This window comes from Pantherophis guttatus, chromosome 2, assembly GCF_059756535.1.
Source record: "Pantherophis guttatus breed Tessera chromosome 2, ASM5975653v1, whole genome shotgun sequence".
Lineage (NCBI taxonomy): Eukaryota > Metazoa > Chordata > Lepidosauria > Squamata > Colubridae > Pantherophis > Pantherophis guttatus.
The window spans coordinates 228,178,814-228,196,676 of NC_142064.1; the positions used below are offsets into that span (position 1 = coordinate 228,178,814).

The 17,863-nt window shown below is 34.4% G+C and overlaps 1 protein-coding gene across 5 annotated transcripts in view; it reads left to right on the top strand.

Annotated features, from left to right (window-relative positions):
- The window catches only part of TMCC1 (transmembrane and coiled-coil domain family 1), a 111,573-nt gene that overhangs the window by 1,134 nt on the left and 92,576 nt on the right, over nt 1-17,863 (top strand). The window contains exons 2-3 of one of the 5 annotated variants that reach the window (XM_034431585.3): nt 10,243-10,298; nt 15,218-15,933. In XM_034431585.3, coding sequence (XP_034287476.1) covers nt 15,385-15,933 — 549 coding nt within the window. In that variant the 5' untranslated portion in view covers nt 10,243-10,298; nt 15,218-15,384. Of the gene's footprint in view, nt 1-10,242; nt 10,299-15,217; nt 15,934-17,863 lie in introns of those variants that run through there. The other 4 variants (XM_034431586.3, XM_087887885.1, XM_087887887.1 and 1 more) reach the window with 4 other exon arrangements.

A 17,863-nucleotide genomic window follows, 5' to 3' on the forward strand; every position in this document is an offset into this window, starting at 1 on the left:
CCAGTTCTTTCTTGGTGATTGTTTCTTCCCCCTCCCCCCCCCAAAAAAAACTTCTGCTGCCCTTTTTAAATATAAAAATAGGTGCAGGTTTTTAAATAGCACCTTAAAGAAATAACAATACAATACAGTATAATCTGGAAGTATGGAAACATGCCAATATAATCTGAAAATATGATTGACCGCTTTTTAAAAAATGTTACAGAAACTAAATGCCTGCTCTCCATACATATATTTGACCCTGATTTTGAAAAGTTGTTATCCAATACAACTACGGGACAGAATGCAAAAGTTTTAAAATTTAAACCGGAGAGTAGAGTTGGTATTGCATTTTTATTATAATCAATCAAATTCCTTAATTTTACTTTTTGTCCTTATTCCATCCACTATTTTTGGAAAGGGGTCTCTGACATGTAATTCAAAGATCAGGTGTGGCACTACTGGCTTACAGTAGTGCATCCTAACTAATCGTTATCTAGTTTAAAAATTGCTAAGAGTCTGGTGGGCATAAACAGATGAAGTATTTTATAGGCATAAAACTGAATATTGAAACTGAAAATTGTATTTTTCCTAAATTGGCAGAATAGTCACTTTTAAGAACTTGAAATACTTTAATGTGATACAATCTTCATTAGTTTTTTTAAAGACCAATTTCAGAAAAGCATACAAACATATGAGCAAACTAAGGAACATTAATTTTTCAAAATATTGAAAAATTAAAAACCCCATTGACCATGGATGTTCTGGAAAGCCTTGTAACATTTATCTCTTAGTTACATCAGAAATCAGTGTGCAATAGTTGAAGGAAATAAAGTTTTTTTTTTCTGTTTTGCTATTTTGTATAGGTAAATTCCCCTCGCCTCCTCCCTTTGGGAGGTATTAGTCATCTTTTTGTACTTCCCAAAATGAAAACAAGGTATTCCATCACTTCATTATGACCTATATCGATTCAACTCTTCTAGTACAGTAGAAACTGTGAGAACTTGATCATGCCAAACTGACAAGATACATGAACTGTTCTTTGAGAAAGAACTTTTAAAAACCACAATTATTAATTTACTGTAGATTGCATTCATGCCAGAGTTTATCCCTTTCTTCCTGTGGCACGGTTCTAGTTCTAGTTAGGATGTTTCCCTCATCACACCACATTTAATTTTAGAACTAAAAGTGTGGACAGAATAGCACATAAAATATGAAACATATATTTTAATTTGTTGCCTCAACATGTGATGAATTAAATCAATAGTTACATGTCACTATAATATTTTATATATTTTATTATAATTATATAATCTCCATGTTCTAATGAGTATCACAACTAATGTGCTGTGCATGGAGTAGTAAAAGGAAATAATGATTACTTTTATAATATGTGCATAGGTTTAGGATGAGATGCTGTACTAATTATGTGAACCTTTGATCTGATTCCGTAGTGTTACTATTATTGGAGGCTTACTCCTGTATTTCAGAGAAAATGTATATTAGCTTTTGAAGCATGAATAACACTATGTATTATAGCTATGAAGAGATACAAATTCAAAGAGCAAAATTTTCTTTGGAGCACATGTGGGTATGTTTCTGTCAGGAATCTCTTCAAATAAAGTTATATTTACTGAGCTGTGGTTGATGTCTAGCAAGTAGGAATATCAACTTATAAATGATGTATTTGATTGAAATTGTTGCTGACACATGCTCCTTGTATTCCCCTGCATGTACCAAACTATATATTGAACTGAGCACAACCTTAGTATGTATACCTGTAGTTTACCTAGAATTTCTAACTTCCCCAATATATTTTCCATAGACATTTTAAAAAGGAACTTGATAGGTCAGTTACATTAGGTCTATTGATGCTTCTCAATTAATAGTAAAGAGGAAGCACCTAAAAGACTTAGATAAGCTCTTTGTATATATTTCTAATTCAAGTAGGATAATAAAAAGAAATGGCATAGAAATATTATGAGACAATTTATTCCCTCAAATATAATGTCAAACCTTCCTAATAACATGCAGTTACTTTTAAACACAGCTGATTTTGAGATTAATTATTTGGAAAATACTTTCATTGCAATTTTGTTGTTATATGCAAAGTAGCTTATTAGAAATGCATATCTAAAAATTGATGGCCAGTTTGGTGTAATGGTTAAGGCATCAGGCTAGAAGCCTGGGAGACTGAGTTCTCGTCTCATATTAGGCACAAAACCAGCTGGGTGACTTTGAGCCAGTTATTCTCTCTCAGCCCTAGGAAAGAAGCAATGGCAAACCATTTCTGAAAAAAACCTTACAAGAAAATTGCAGGAACTTTTCCAGGCATCCCCAGAATCAGAAACAGTTGAACAGAAGAAAAAAAATGCATGCTATTTAAAAATTAGCTTTCTTGGAAGATTTACATTTTACAACTAGATGGCAGGTTATATATTCTAGATCAGGGGTGTCAAACTCAAGGCTTGTGGGATACTTAGATCTGGTCCGCGGGGCCACCCTGGAAACAGTGAAGGACCGGCCCACGGTGCTTCTGCCGGTTAAAATGTGGCCCTCCCAAGCTCTGTTTTCACTAACAGAGAGTTGCAGGAGGCTGAGGCAGCCGAAAATGGAGCTCAGGAGCCTGTTTTCACTGGCGGAGCGGGCTGCCACAGGCACCCCTGACACCATTGATGTCGAGCTGGCCACGCCCAAGCCCACCCCGGCCCCGGAGGTCAAACACAACCCTGATATGTCAATGAAATCGAGTTTGCCGCTCTGTTCTAGATTATATTCACATGAACAAAAATGCGTTAAACATAATATCAAAAATAAATTATACTTATTTTGTATGAGTTGCATTTCTTTTATCTTTGTTGGACAAGATAGCTTTTCATAAAAAGATTTGGATAATAGTATGATTTTACACACACACAAACAAACCTTTACTGAGATTATCTTCATAGACTACTATATAGATTTCAAAATACTTAAATTCTAATTATGTACCCTAGTTTTAGATTTTTTGCAATTTCATGTATGATTCTTTTATATGTTTATAAGACTCTTAAAGCCTCAAGATAGAAGCAGTCTATAAACATTTCATAAATATGTTTATCAATAATTAAATTAAAAATTTTCATGAAGCTTTTTGATATTTTTTCAAATTTGTTAAAGCAAGATTGTGAAGAAGTAAACTTTATGTTCTATTCCATTTACACTTATTCCTTTATTTGTTATATTCATTTATATACAGGTTATTTGGATTTAAATTGGAAGAGCAGATATGAGATACAGAACTTTTAGCATTTTTGAATAGTTTGGCGATATTTCATTCAAGTCTGCTATTGTGTACTTGTTTAATTTATAGTACCAATTTTCATTGGGAAGTTAAAAAAGGTTATTCTACTAAAGATATATCTAAGGTTATTATAGTTATATCTTTTTATTGTTCTTTGGTGGGATTTGATGCCTGCATTTGTTTATTGTTGGTGGAATCATGCATGCTTTTTACTTGTAGCTTGAAAGGAAATAGCTCTGCTCTGAATGTTCTGGGTTGGAATATGGAATTAGGAACCTTCCAGTGGGATAAAACTCTAAATATTTTGAGGTGGGAAAAGTGGAAATTTGAAACAAGAAACAGGGCTAGCCCATGCTGAATGCCTGAAGGAATTATTATTTTTAAATATTTTTTTTAATTTAAAATTTCCATCAGACAATAAAAGCAATAGTTTCTGACGGCTGTCCTTTCTATGCAGACATAAAATTAAGCCCAGAAAAGAAACAACAGTAGATTCACTTTAATATTATAGCCTCTAAAAAAATATCAGAAAAAAAAAAATTCTCTGCCTAATGGTTTGAGATTTCTTTCTAATGCACTTTCTTTTGTAAAGCATTTTTATTTATTTTTCCTCTTTGCAAACTTAAGCCAAGCAACAAAGCAATATTAAAATCAATTATATGTAAATACAGTAAATGTTTCTGGGAGGGTTGTTTTTTCCATGGAGAGCTCTCTTAGCTGATTTTTTTCTTATAGATGACTCTTTGCTTGAAAAAGAAATGATTAAAGAGGATTATGCATATATTTTGCACTACACTGATATGCAAATATACATAATTGTATCCCTAATATACTTTTATATAGGCTGTCAATGTTTTAACTTTTACTAGGTAAGATTTTTGCTTAATAAATTATATGCTGTTGATAGTGGCTTTTGTCTATCATATTATCAAAATAAATGGGATAATCCCAATATAATTGCATTTCATTGGGTTAAATAAAAAAAGTTTTACATAGAATTTCTGTCAAAATAATGTTTAATAATAAAATTTAGGATTAATTCTGCTGATATGAATAATATTAACCACACTATTTACTGATATTGTACACTGACTTAACTTCATAGATGTTACAGATATTTCTATTTTGAGGCACAGGTAAAAGAGGTTAATATTTGGAGCAAGTGAGATCTGCAGTAGTATTAAGTTTCTTCCTTTATCTCTTTCAGCAAATGGTATTTAAAGTATGCTGCCTGAGATAGCAAAGAACCATGATTCTTAGTAGTTACTTATAACCAGATTCACCATGAATTTATGTTAAAACCATCTATATTTGTACTTATCAGTATACTGAATGTTAGGAAATTCCACAACCATGTTATATAAAGGCTTATTGAATCTCCCCATATTTATTTTTATCAGTTGGCCCTGCACTCAAACACCATGAAGGGAGGGAAGAAACTTCTCTTTATTCTCATCTTAAAAAATTTATTAGTCAAATTTATATAGCCACCCATCTAACCAATGGAACTCTGGGCAATGCACAAATATAAAAAATACATCTAATTAGAAGAAAAAAACACATGTTCATGGTTTTTTGAAAGGCCAACAAAGCTGGGTCCTTCCATATTTCCGGGGGGTGGAGCGGTAGATACAGAAGGCAATTTCATAAGGTAAGTGCCATGACAAAGAAGGTGCCACTCCAGGTGGCATCTCCTTTTGCAAGCTCTTAATGGGATGGGCTGAATTGATTGGAGATAGATCGTCCCATAAGTAACCTAGCCCAATGCCATGTAGTGCTTTAAAGATAACAGCTAGTTCCTTGAACTGCATCTGAAAGCCTACTGGGTACTAGTATAGCTCACAGAGCTACAATGTTACATGGATGCTCCATGTGCATCCAATATGACATGTGCTGTAGTCCACTTGATAGATGACCATGGCATGACTAACCATGAGCAGTGCATTCTGATTCAAGTATAAGCACAAATGGCACGCAAGATGTATGTATGCAAAGAGTTTCTTGGTCACCTGCTTGAAAAGGAACTGCATATCCAGGAAGATTCCAAGATTGCATATGAGTGTTTCCTAGGAATATATTCTCTCATCTGGAGTTAACTATGAACAATCATTTGATGGGAAGCCTTAAAATCAAAGCCACTCAGTTGCGTCAGGGTTGAGCTAAAGGTTATTCTTCCCCTTCATACACTGTGGAAGCACTTGATGGCATCCTGGACAGCCTCAAGTAAAGAGGTATAACTGAGTATCATCAGTGTACAGATGATATTTGACCCTGCACTGACATGTAGTTGCTCAGTAGTTTTACATACGGTATAAATTTTCTGGGTATGGTTTATTTCTATCTCCCTAGAAATACAGGATATATGTATGTTATACAATATGCATATGTTATTCTTTTCTGTGATTGCCAATGTTATGGAAAGTAGAGGGAAAAAATGAGAGGTAATAAGGAAAAGGTAGGAAATAAGTGAAAAAAAAGTGAAGTGATAAGTGAAAAGAAAAGAGAAAACTTATGCTATTGACATTATTAGATGAGTCTATGAATACTGTGGTATACCACTCACCAAAGCTTGTATAAGTTTAGGCTTTTACATAATGCCTCTTACAAAGCTGGTTAAGGTATGGACTCACTTACTTTAGTTATATCTATATTACAGAGCATTTCCTGCTAATGGCAAGGACATAATATCAGTTAGTTTGGGCATAATACATGATGAATGAATAATATACCATATTTTTTGGAGTATAAGACGCACCGGAGTATAAGAGACACCTTAGTTTTTGGAGAGGAAAATGGGGGTGGGGGATTGGATTCTGCCTACTAGGTATTCATCTGGCTAGTCCCAGCACATTAGTTCGCTCGCTGGGTTTGAGGTTGGGGCTGGTTGGGGCATCAGCTTCAGCACATTACTTTGCTCACTGGTTTTGAGGTTGGGGCTGTACTTCTAAAACACAGCTGATTGTCGGAGGGAGCAGCAATTAGAAAAGCAGGCAAAGCACGGAAGATCATTTTGCTCACGTTGGGGCTGAAAAATAGCTTCAAAAGCACAGCTGATCCACAGAGGGAGCTCCAGTGAATAAAGCAGGAAAAGCACGGAAGGGGTAAGAGAAGGCAGTAGCTGTTCCGGGTAGCCATTTGGGGCACAGTGCGGGGTTACATTTGGAGTATAAGACGCACCCAAAATTTTCAGCCTCTTTTAGGAGGGAAAAAAGTGCATCTTACACTCCGAAAAATACAGTAATTTAATCTAAAAGTGAATTTTGACGTTTTGAGAAGAACTGGATGTCAAGGGACAGTAGAAAAAGTTTGCAGAAGGAGCAACTGGTTAAATATTTTAACCAGTGCTTGAGATAAACATATTACTCAGGTTTAAATGTTGTACTTTATTGCTTTTCGAGCACTGTCATTGATCCTGGTGTACTGATGACCAAAAAAACCTGTTTTCACACCATACGAATGGTATATCTGAAGGGACATTTCCTTTCTAAACAGTTTCACAGTAGCCTATTCTAGTTATCAAAATGAGGGATCAGGAAAAAAGCTAAGCTTGCACTGTTAAATTTTGACTGTAATTGTCTATAGTGACCAACCTGAAGAGGATTTGCTGTGAGATGTAATTTAGCTAATACAAAGCTGGATAATTATGATCACAAGACTTACCGTATTTTTCGGAGTATAAGACGCACCTACCTTTTTTGGTGAGGAAAAGAAGAAAAAGAAATCTCCTTCTGCCTCCGCTCTGAGCTGTTTTGCCTAGTTGCAGCAGCCTGCTTTACTTTCATTTTCGTTTTCAGCATAGCTTGATTAGCAACAAGGGAAAAAAAAATCTGCTCCAGCAATTTACCTCTTTGCAGCAAGCAGCAGAGCCCTGCACAGAACAGCTGAGAGCAAATCAGCTGAGAGTCAGGAGGCTGACCCAATCAACTTGTGCTAATTAGGCTGTGCTGAAGCTGAAAGGAGCTGTTTTTTCTTGCTGTTTGCTTGCAAGGAGCTAAATGCTGCGAGGCACAGGCTAAAGGGTGGGGGCCAGTGGGTGGGCGGGGCTACATTCAGTGTATAAGACGCACCTAAATTTTCACCCCCTTTTAGGGGGGGAAAGGTGCGTCTTATACTCCAAAAAATACGGTATATGTCCCTCAATAACTCTCCACATTCCATGGGTGATGTGTGGGTGGGGGGAGTACTGCAATATCACTGAGAACCTCACTTATTTACATCTGAAAATAGAATGGTTAAATTAGAACATACTTTCCCAAACTGAGATGTACCTCCCTTGGTGAAAAGCAATTGGAGTCCAAGGGAAGTGACGAAAAACCTCTTAGTTACTTGGTTACAATAAATGCAGCTTTTCCAGAGTTGTGTTGTATTGCTTTCGTTGTTCATTTATATTCATTTTGTTTTGGATTTTTAGGGGGACTGTGTACATTAAAATTACACTAAAAATAAGTGTGATAGTAAAAAGTTTAGGAACCCCTAGATTAGAACATTTTCAGGATTACACAAGGTGAACAGTGTAGAATATACAATATACACTTTTATGAGAATGTAAAAAGAATAGAGTAATTGTTTTGTATGTATTAACAACTGAAATTAGCAATTAAGGCGATATTCTTCCAGGGAGTCACTTACATTTTCATTGTATCTACTTCCCTTTTTCCTTTTCCAAATTCCGTCTATTTTCCTTTGTCTATTCAATTTTTTTTTCTGCCTTGAAATAAACTTGATTTCCAGCCAAAAATAATGGAGTGATTGTGATGTGGTCATAAACTGCCAGCTAAAAGCAAACTGTTATTGTAAAATTATCAATTCCAAGTCAATTGATTTTTGGGACCTTTTATGCAGATGGTTTGAGTCAGCTAGGATTTGTATATTCTGTGCTAGTAACAGTTACAGAACATGTCTCAAATTAGTTTTATTCGTATATGCTTCATAAATCTGGTTTTATTTATATCCTTCATATCTCTAAGACAATTTGATATCCATATCTTGGTATCTTTATTTTTTTATATTACTGATTTTGTCTTTTGTCCCTATAACATTCAGAATATCTATGAATAAATTCAAATATATATTTAAATGATAACATAATTATCCATTTTGGAGCTCAAAATGGCACTTCGATGGAAGCAGATGTTAGTAGCAACAACTGCCAGTAAACACACTGTTGTACAGAGCTATCAAGTATTACCTTCTGGAATTTTAAGTGTTTTAAAAAATACCATTACCTGTCCATTATGAATTCTTCTGCTTACGATTGTTTCTTGTCCATTAAAAAAGATAGCTTGTTTGGACTGGATTGTTCAGTAGTTTTGTAATAATATGGAACATATTTATCTTTAATTGTATAGTGTGTTTTAAACTTTTGTAAGCCATAGGTAAATGAGCAGTATTAATTAACCATTACCTTTTGAAGCATATTTTTGGTATTGTACTGTACCATTCCCTCAGGCTTCTGAATCTGTTTTTCAATTAGCAGATTCTCAGATTTTCCTCCAGGTTTATATTGCTTCCAATGAAATAATAACTAGATAATAAGCAGCACAGAAATTGACCAAATAGTGTTCACTGGACTTGTTTATATTAAGATGTATGTAAACACATACATTAGTAAGTAAATTTCATTTGAGGCTTCTCAGTGGTATCAGTTTTGTTGCAATGTCCTAGAGTCAAATTTCATTTTCAGTTATAAAGCTGTAACTATTAGGTTGACTCAGCTTTCCATCCTTCTGAGGTGGCTAAAATGACCCAAATTGTTGGGGGCAGCAATATGCTGACTCTGTAAACTGCTTAGAGAGGGCTATAAAGCACTGTGATGCGGTATATACGGTAAGTCTTAAGTGCTATTGCTATTTGAGTGAGTATTCAAACTCTTTCACATGTCATTACTGTAATGTACCTGTGTAAAGTAGATTAATAGTATCATCTTAAATCAGGCTGTCTAAATTAGTCACAATATTGCTCATACACTTGTCTAGGAACTGTGTGCCCCACAAACTTTCTTAGAAGAAATGTGGGTTAAAAATATAGTCTGTCAAGGTATTTTATATATTATTGAATAATTGTATATTATACTTAAATGTCTGATAGTGTAGAATTACTGTTAATACTTTGATAATCAATAGTAAATCTCATAATGGTCAGCTCAGCAATGTAGTACATACACATCTATAAAATACTTACCATTATTGAATAAAATTTGCAAATAACATATTGGACTATTTTTTGGCATGAGTTTATATTTAATCAAATCACTGATGCTTTTAGCAGAAATGTGGGGAATTTAAATATCCATGTATGTCTTCCTATCTCTTTGTGTACCTCAGATTATTCTAAACCATGAGAGAATAACACACCAGCGACACAGTTATAATGTCTTGTAGTAGCCTCTTCATAACGAAAAGTATGGCTCTGATCATAGAAAAAGTTGGGTATCCCCCTTTTTTTTTACCAAAACATTACAGCTTAATGAATTCTGAAAGCAACCTAGACCAATATCAAAATTTTACTTAAAGTTTTTCCAAAATTGAATTCTTTTCATATTGGTACAAGATTATAATAGTAAGATGTTTAAATAATTTTATTTTTAAAATTGAAAGTCAGTTTAAAACATAAATAGATCTATTCATTTTGGTTGTAGTGCTGTAAGTTACAAAGGAAACCTCTGCTTGAACAAGTGCATTTGGAAAATTCAGCTTGGAGAAGCTGCATCTTTCACCAATTCTGGCAATTCATTTCAAGATTGTTTGGCTGCAGGGACAAAATACAGCATTGTAAAGGAAGCTCACATTCAGCAAAACCAAAAATTGCAGATGGCAGCAGGTGCATAGGCATCATTGTATTTTTCTGTTCTCTGCTTTAGTGACTATCCTGAGGTCAGCTAGAACTTTACACTTAGCACAATGTATGCTTTGAGGGCATTGTATAAATCACATTATTCTGATATGGAGGGTTCTGTTACTAAGATTTTTTTTTCCATTCCCAAGCTGCTGCTTGAAGAGGAGCCCCACCAGCTATTCATGCTTAAGGATAAGTGGTGGAGGTAAGAAGTCACTTCCTAATTTATAGTTAAGATAACAGATATTTTGTATTATTATTTGTTCATATGAACAAAATACTGTATTTTTATATACAGAATTTGAAAAATGTTGCATTTGAAAAGGAAGATCAACAGATGGAAAAATGTACAGACATGTGAGAATTTTGATGAGTGCACAATTTTTTTAAGCAAGCTCTAGTATTGACTTAGTTTGTTAGCTAAAATGTAGTGCATTTCCTCCAGCCTGTGCTGCATAAAGAGATCTGGTCTCAAAAGTATTCTTAATTGTTATATTAATCAGCAAATCGGATATCTTTCTTGGCAACTTAGAATTACATAATGTTGAAAACTGACCACTTCCATTTCCACTGTTAAACAACTCTCTCCCAAAATAGAAATACATAATTGAAATTCAGTTACTCTTGTCACAAAATTTTCACTGTGTTACTTTGGAGATAGATGGGGATAGATTTAACTATGGAAATGAGTCTTTCTATTCCTATTTTTACAATTTGAAAATCAGTCAATTATCAGGCTACTTTGCTGCTTTATTTCTGCAGTTCAGTATTAAGCTATTTATAGAAATTTGGGAAATGAAGATTGCCTATTTCTGGTCTAATAAATCTGATTAAGGCCTCAGTACAACGTGACAAACCCATATTGAATGCACATAACATTTATAGCTGATGGTAAATGTAGAATTTAGTACCGTGACAATCATGTTACTCACCTATAAACATCTTAGTGATTCTACAGCACATTGAAATATAATTGGTTTCATGTAAAGCATAAAAGATATTTTTTTCTGAGAATATAATCACTGTGTAATAAACTATAAAACTTAACAGGGGAATTAGTTTGACTAACTGCAAAAAGAGTGAATAGTTGTGTAGCAACTTGTACTGTTCTATTTGCAAATGCAGAAAGGTATAAGTTATTTAACCAGGGGAGTCTTATTAAACTCTAGATCAGTATTTCCCAGGTGTGGCAACTTTCTGGTATGTGTCTGTAGAGATTCTCAGTCATCCAGGTCATGGTTATCTCAAAGGTGCTTTTTCAGGAGGCAACCGGACTTCCTGTTTTTTCTTTTGAAGATGTTTCACTTCTCTTCCATTCCCCACTATCCTGTCAGAGCTGAAGAAGCTTCTTGGATGAGAAGCGAAATATGTTCAAAAGAAAAAACAAGAAAGTTCAGTTGCCTCCTGAAAAAGCATCTTTGTGATTTCTGGTATGTGGGTCTCAACTTTCAAAATTTCCATCACTGATCAAGTTGACTATGGAATTCTGGGATTTGTAGTCCATCTATATAGGAGTTGCCATAGATAAAAAACAGTGCTCTAGATCAGAGGTCTTCAAACTTGGCAGCTTTAAGACTTGTGACCTCAACTCCCAGAATTCTCCAGCTTGCATAGCATGGCTGGAGAATTCTGGGAGTTGCGATCCACAAGTCTTAAAGCTGCCAAGTTTGAAGACCTCTGCTCTAGATAAACTATGCCTTGCAACTTTTATTAAACTTGTGCTCTTTAGAGGTTTTCACGTTTTCACTTGTACTAAATATTTTGACATGATTTTTCTGAATTTGGATTAATGTTGGAAACTATAACTATGCTTTGCATGCTTTATGATGTTTGCATCTTAATAATACTACAAATTTTATGCATGTGGCTCTTTTTAACAACAACAAATCAAAATATCTTCATAATTGTTCTTACTCCTTTATGGGTTTCAAGGAGTACTAATGGTATCTAACTTGAGGATTTGTTTGTCTAGATAGTTTTTTTAAAAAATTGAGATAGGTCATTTCAGTTTTTGTAAATAAATTAGCTGCAAATGATATCACACAGCCACTTTGGCCATCATAAGCACATGCTCTATTAGATATTTTCTCCATTATAAATATATCATATTTATGGATATAGCTTAAAACTATGTTTTTTCAAGGTTTAAAACTTTATACGAAATGTTTTATCATTTTATAAAGTTTTTTGCTTGTGATCCAGATTAAACTAAATGTTTAATCTAAATGGATCTTTATGTAGTTTTCACTGTTTCCAGTAAGTTTCCTTTCTAGCAGTTTTGCTTCAGCTCTTCCTGGTTCTTTTTTCTAGTTATACTGTTTACCTGTTTCTCCTGACCGAAATTCTTGAAGAACAAATTTGTTCCTAAAACTCTAAACTAGATGCACTTGTGCTTCCATTTTGGCTTAGAGGTAAACTTGTCCTCATAAACCTGCTGACTTTGCGTACAAGTATGGCTAATTTGGATCAATAGCTTGGCTATCTAAACTGACAACACAATGATTAAATAAATGTACAAAAACAGAATTCTGGTTTCATTTATGAATGATCTGAAGACATCATTAAAAACAAACAATGGCTTCATATTCTTGTGTTTTCTGAATGGATAAGGCCAGAGACCTCTTCTCACATTCATAGTAAGAGTTTATCCCAACAGTTGCTTTAATGGGCTTTCCTTCAGGCCATGAAGTGGCACAAAAATATGCAGGCATAATTTGATGTCTCCTGTCAGACTCAGTAATGAAGCTAGTGAGTGCTACTGTCTTTACATCTTCATTGAAAAATTAAGGATAATTTAAGGAAAGCAATTAGAGGATTTCCTGTTTTCGTAACATGGAGTGAGGCTGGAGCTAAGAGAGGAGGCATGTTTTGACCCCTGTGCATAGCTATATGTCAGAACCTGATATTTGAATTAGAAACAGATTCCCAGTAAAACAGGAGAAAGAACTACCCTACAGATTATCTGCAAAGCCCGATCTATGGTCATGAGATGATGGAAGCTGTAGCCAAAGCAGGAGTCAGCTTTCTCGAGCAAGTTACTACACTTCAAGCAGTAGTGTTGCTTCATTTCTCTTCACTTCTTTTCCACCCGCTAATAGTCATGACACTCCAAGCTTGGTATCAGGAAAAGATGGCCAGAAAAATGCTGCTTCCCCCATTTTCTTGTCATTGTAAGGAGAAGTGCAGAATGCCACTGGATGAAGCAGGATGGAGTGTTCTGCCATACAAACTCTCTAACAGTTGGGTCACTTTTTGCACATATCTAGCAGTCTTGCATTAAGCATCTAAATCGGGTGTGTGTGTGTCAAACTCACGTCGTCACGGCAGCATCCCATGACATATCATGACTTTTTCCCCCTTCGCTAAACTGGACGTGGGTGTGGCCAGCATGTGACGCATCTGGCCCGCAGGCCGTGAGTTTGACAGCCCTGATCTAGATAATAAATATGGAACCAGCCTAATGTCTGATCAGTGCTTTGCAAAGTGCCAGGTAGACGTTAGGTAGGCGTGATCTGTCCTGTTGCCGAAATGAAAATGGTGAGAAAAGTCACCCTTGTCCAGAAGTAAGGGGCTTGCTTGCATTTGTCAAATACGACAAATGAAGAGTTGGGCAGATCTCAGCCTCTGCTGATCATTACTTCAGTGGCCACCAAAGTAGCATAAACCATGCATACACCGAGGCTTGTGTTGGGAGATGATGGAAAAGCCCATTATTACATTGGATCAATTAAATACTAAGTGAGACAGCCTCATGGGATGGGAATGAAACAAATGCTGTATCATGAGAATAAAATAGGAATAGTTTATAGATGAGCTTTAAGCATAATTGATTAGGCCAAATTGTTCACTAGCCATATCAACTTGTAGGTGGAGCCAGTGAATGTGAACAAGAACGATTTATTGCTTAGCCATCCTATTGTATTAGACAGTGTAGCTGTACCAAGGTATACCATATGAGAGATGTAGAAGCCTGAGAGGAAGAAAAAAAACCCAAGAAATTTTGGAGAAAATGTTTATCCTTTTTTCTATTTTCATTTTTCCCTCAAGACATCCCCTCCCCCCCCCCCCAAAAAATCTAAGGAGGCAGATATAAATTTAAAGAATACGTATATATTCTTTGTATTTCCTTTTTCAGCAATGCTTTACATGATTAACATGTGAAATACATTATACTAGAAATACCAACACCTTATATATGAGTCGGAAACAACTTGATGGCAGTTAATCTTTGAAATGGTAGCAAATTTTTTTGCAACAAATTTGCAAAATCCATGAAAAGGTTAAAATTAGAAGTAGAAGCTGCTAATACTAATAGGACTTAAGATTCAGATTCTAAAAACAAATTGTTAAATGTAAGAGTTTTGAGCCATGTTTCTCACTATATAACTTTGTTTCCTCTGAAAATTAAAGGTTTTTATGCTGGGGTTTTGGCTTTATTTTTTTGAATATGTGCCTTGATAAGATTGTTAATAATTATAATTTTTCACAGCACTAATTGCTTGCCTATCTGCCTGCTTCTCCTTATCAAAATGAAGAGATGCTATATTACTTGTAGCATGATTTCTTACAATAAGTAAAAATAAAATAAATTTAATCAGTGCATTTTAATTATTGGAATTATATTTTTTTAAGATTCATACTACAAACATATTTTACACACAAAATACGTATAATATTTTAAAGACATTAATGATAGATTTTATATATATTTCAGTTTGTTCAGTGTTTGTGTTTTACCCAAACATGGGAAAATACTTTTTTACCCATTGTTTAAATTTTTGGCAATATTATACCACTAGATATTTCCTACATTATGAGATAAAATTCACAGTTTCATATCATTTTGACTTTTTTTCTGCTTCTAGCATAGCAGCATTTTTTTCAGGGAAGCATGGCTTATAGTTTTTGGTTCTTTCTTTGGGCATTTTTCCTAATCAAAAACAAACTATTCATAAGTTGTATGTTCTGCCCTCAATAGATAATACATTTAAATCTCCATGGTAAAAAGATGCTTCATAGGGTGCTTTAGAATTTGAGGGAATTGTAAACTAATTGCATGTTTTCACCTGGATATATTATTAATCTGTGCATGATGGATAACTTTAGGTTTTTCTTTAACATTAGATAAGCATGAGACCACCGTGGCACAGCTGTATGTATATGCACAATTGAAGCAATTGCACACTTTATTGGCTGACAATCTTGGCATTTTTTAGCAAAAAACAAAATTTAAAGACCCAGACCCAACACATTTGAGTTTGACTTGTCAAATAAACTTGCGTTGTCACCTGATGGAGCCTTCTAGTGATGAACAACTCTATGATGACCCTGATGTTGGAAACAAAACTCAAGATCCAGAAAACAAAAGGCAGCATGAATCTGAACAAAAGCTGTCAAAAATTACCCACAATGCCTTGGAGAACATTAATGTAATTGGTCAAGGTTTGAAGCACCTCTTCCAGCATCAGCGTAGGAGGTCATCAGTATCTCCGCATGATGTTCAACAAGCTCAGGTTGATATGGAACCTGAAACAGAATTGGAAAACCAAAACACCTGTGCTGAAATTGATGGTGTCTCTACCCATTCTACAGCTCTGAATAGAGTTCTCCAACAAATCAGAGTGCCACCTAAAATGAAGAGAGGAACAAGCCTTCATAGCAAACGGGGCAAGTCAGATCTTCCGAAAGGAAGTCCTCAAATCAACAGGAAGTCTGTCCAAGATATTAATTCAGGTCGTCCCAGATCCTCATCTACTACTGATGCTCCATCTAATTTATCAATTCTGGAGATGGCCTCACCTATCTGCTTAGCTGGTGACGATGTTGGATCAGTAGATCGGGTGAGTATAGAAAAATTTATTTTACTTATACGATATTTGAAGTGCCATTTTTTAAAGTGTTGAGGAAAAATAGAGGCCACATCATTTTTTTCCCTTGGCCTATCATACTTTAAGGAAGACCATATAAGCTTCATTTTAAATAAAAGAATACATTAGCAAAACAGCTATACTGTATTATATATATATATACTGATTTTGCATGATTTTCATATATTGTAAGCTGCCTTGAAATCTGGTTTTGAAGTGTAAGCATATAAATCTAAATAATAGTATATCTTGCTGGAGAATGTAAATACTCTTGAGTTGTATTGTTTTTAGAGCTTTTAAAAAGTCTTTGGACAAAGTAGAAGCCTATCATATAGATCATTTCAAAAATAATATTAACCCCCCAATTTTTATTTTTATTTTTGATATCAGTTTAAATCCATAAATATATGGATTTCTGTAAAGTAGCCCAACAATTCTACTACTACATGACATTGCAATTGTGGAGTTTAATACTTGTAGATCAGTGGATTTCTTAGCGATGAAGCACAGTCTATAGTTAATGGTTAACAAGCTAAAGGTAATAAATAGATAATACAGTCTAATTTGCTCTTCTATATTATTTTAATATTCTAAATGTAATTTATCCATGACTTAGAATTTACCTCACTCTCAAAAATAATATCTAATTTATTGGATTTATGTAAATTATATTTAGAACCTTGACAGAAATCTTTCAGACTTGGCCAAAAGAGTGAATTGTCTTTAATCACTTGTGAAGGTGTTGTAGTGGCATTTGAATTGAAGGAATTGGCTATTCTGACTCTTGCTGCTGAACCTCTTGCTGATATTTGATATCACTAAATCCAAACCTAAACTGAATCCTGGTTAAGCAAATAATTCTGTTCTTTAGAATATCTACAAGAATTTTGAGCATATTTAGAATACATTTCTAAGAGACATGAAGGCCCCTATTAACACTAGTGATTAGTGCATCTGTAGTAACAAACAATACATCTTTCATTTCACCCTCTCTTCTGCAGAAGTGTGAAGCCCAGTGAAATACAATCTAATGAGAAAGGCATATTCTGTAATATGAACGATCTGTAAAAGTAGACATGGCCACTGCTTTTACCACTTAAAACCATTAATGTAGCACCATCGTTCAAAATGTATGGCGAATCTTTACTCTTAAGATTGTATCTTAGTTTTATGAATTTTAATCACATTTACATTTACTCTATATAACTACAATATAAAATCAGTAGCATTAATTAGAACGTATTTGGCCAACAAGTTTTCCTCTGCCTCCTGCCTTTGACAATAATATGCTGTCTATTCAAATATTCTGGATAATTTGCTTTGTATGAATTTTTTACAAATGGCTTTTCAAGTTGCAATTTATAGAGAAAGCCTGTATCATGAATTCCTGGTTAAAAAACAAAAGAGTTGTGAGGTTAAAAATATGGACAGTTATCTGACCTAAGAAGTTTAAGAACTTCAGTTGCTATTCATTAAATTAATTCTATTAAGGTTAAATTTACTCTTGAAGATAAAAGTGACTTTAATAGTCATTCATCAACTACTAACATTTGATATGCACTCTGTATGGAATAACTACTAAAAATGGATACTCAGAATCTTTTGAGACTCTGTAATGTAATGTTATGTATTGTGGCCAAAGCCCAGTTATCTTTTGAAATATGCTATTATTTTAAAGAAGTTCATGTATTTTCTAGTAATGTGAAAAAATAGTCTGCAAGTCTGGGGTTTGAAATCCTGCAAAATGAAGGAAAAACAAAGGAAGAATTATCTCTGTAGATAAATCTGCCAATTGTATTCAATCATTATGCATTGCCTAGCTTTTCTCCCTAGTCAGAATATAACAATTTATTGAAAGGATTTTAGGATTGTGTATTTTTTTCTCCATCTGCTTGAGCATTTT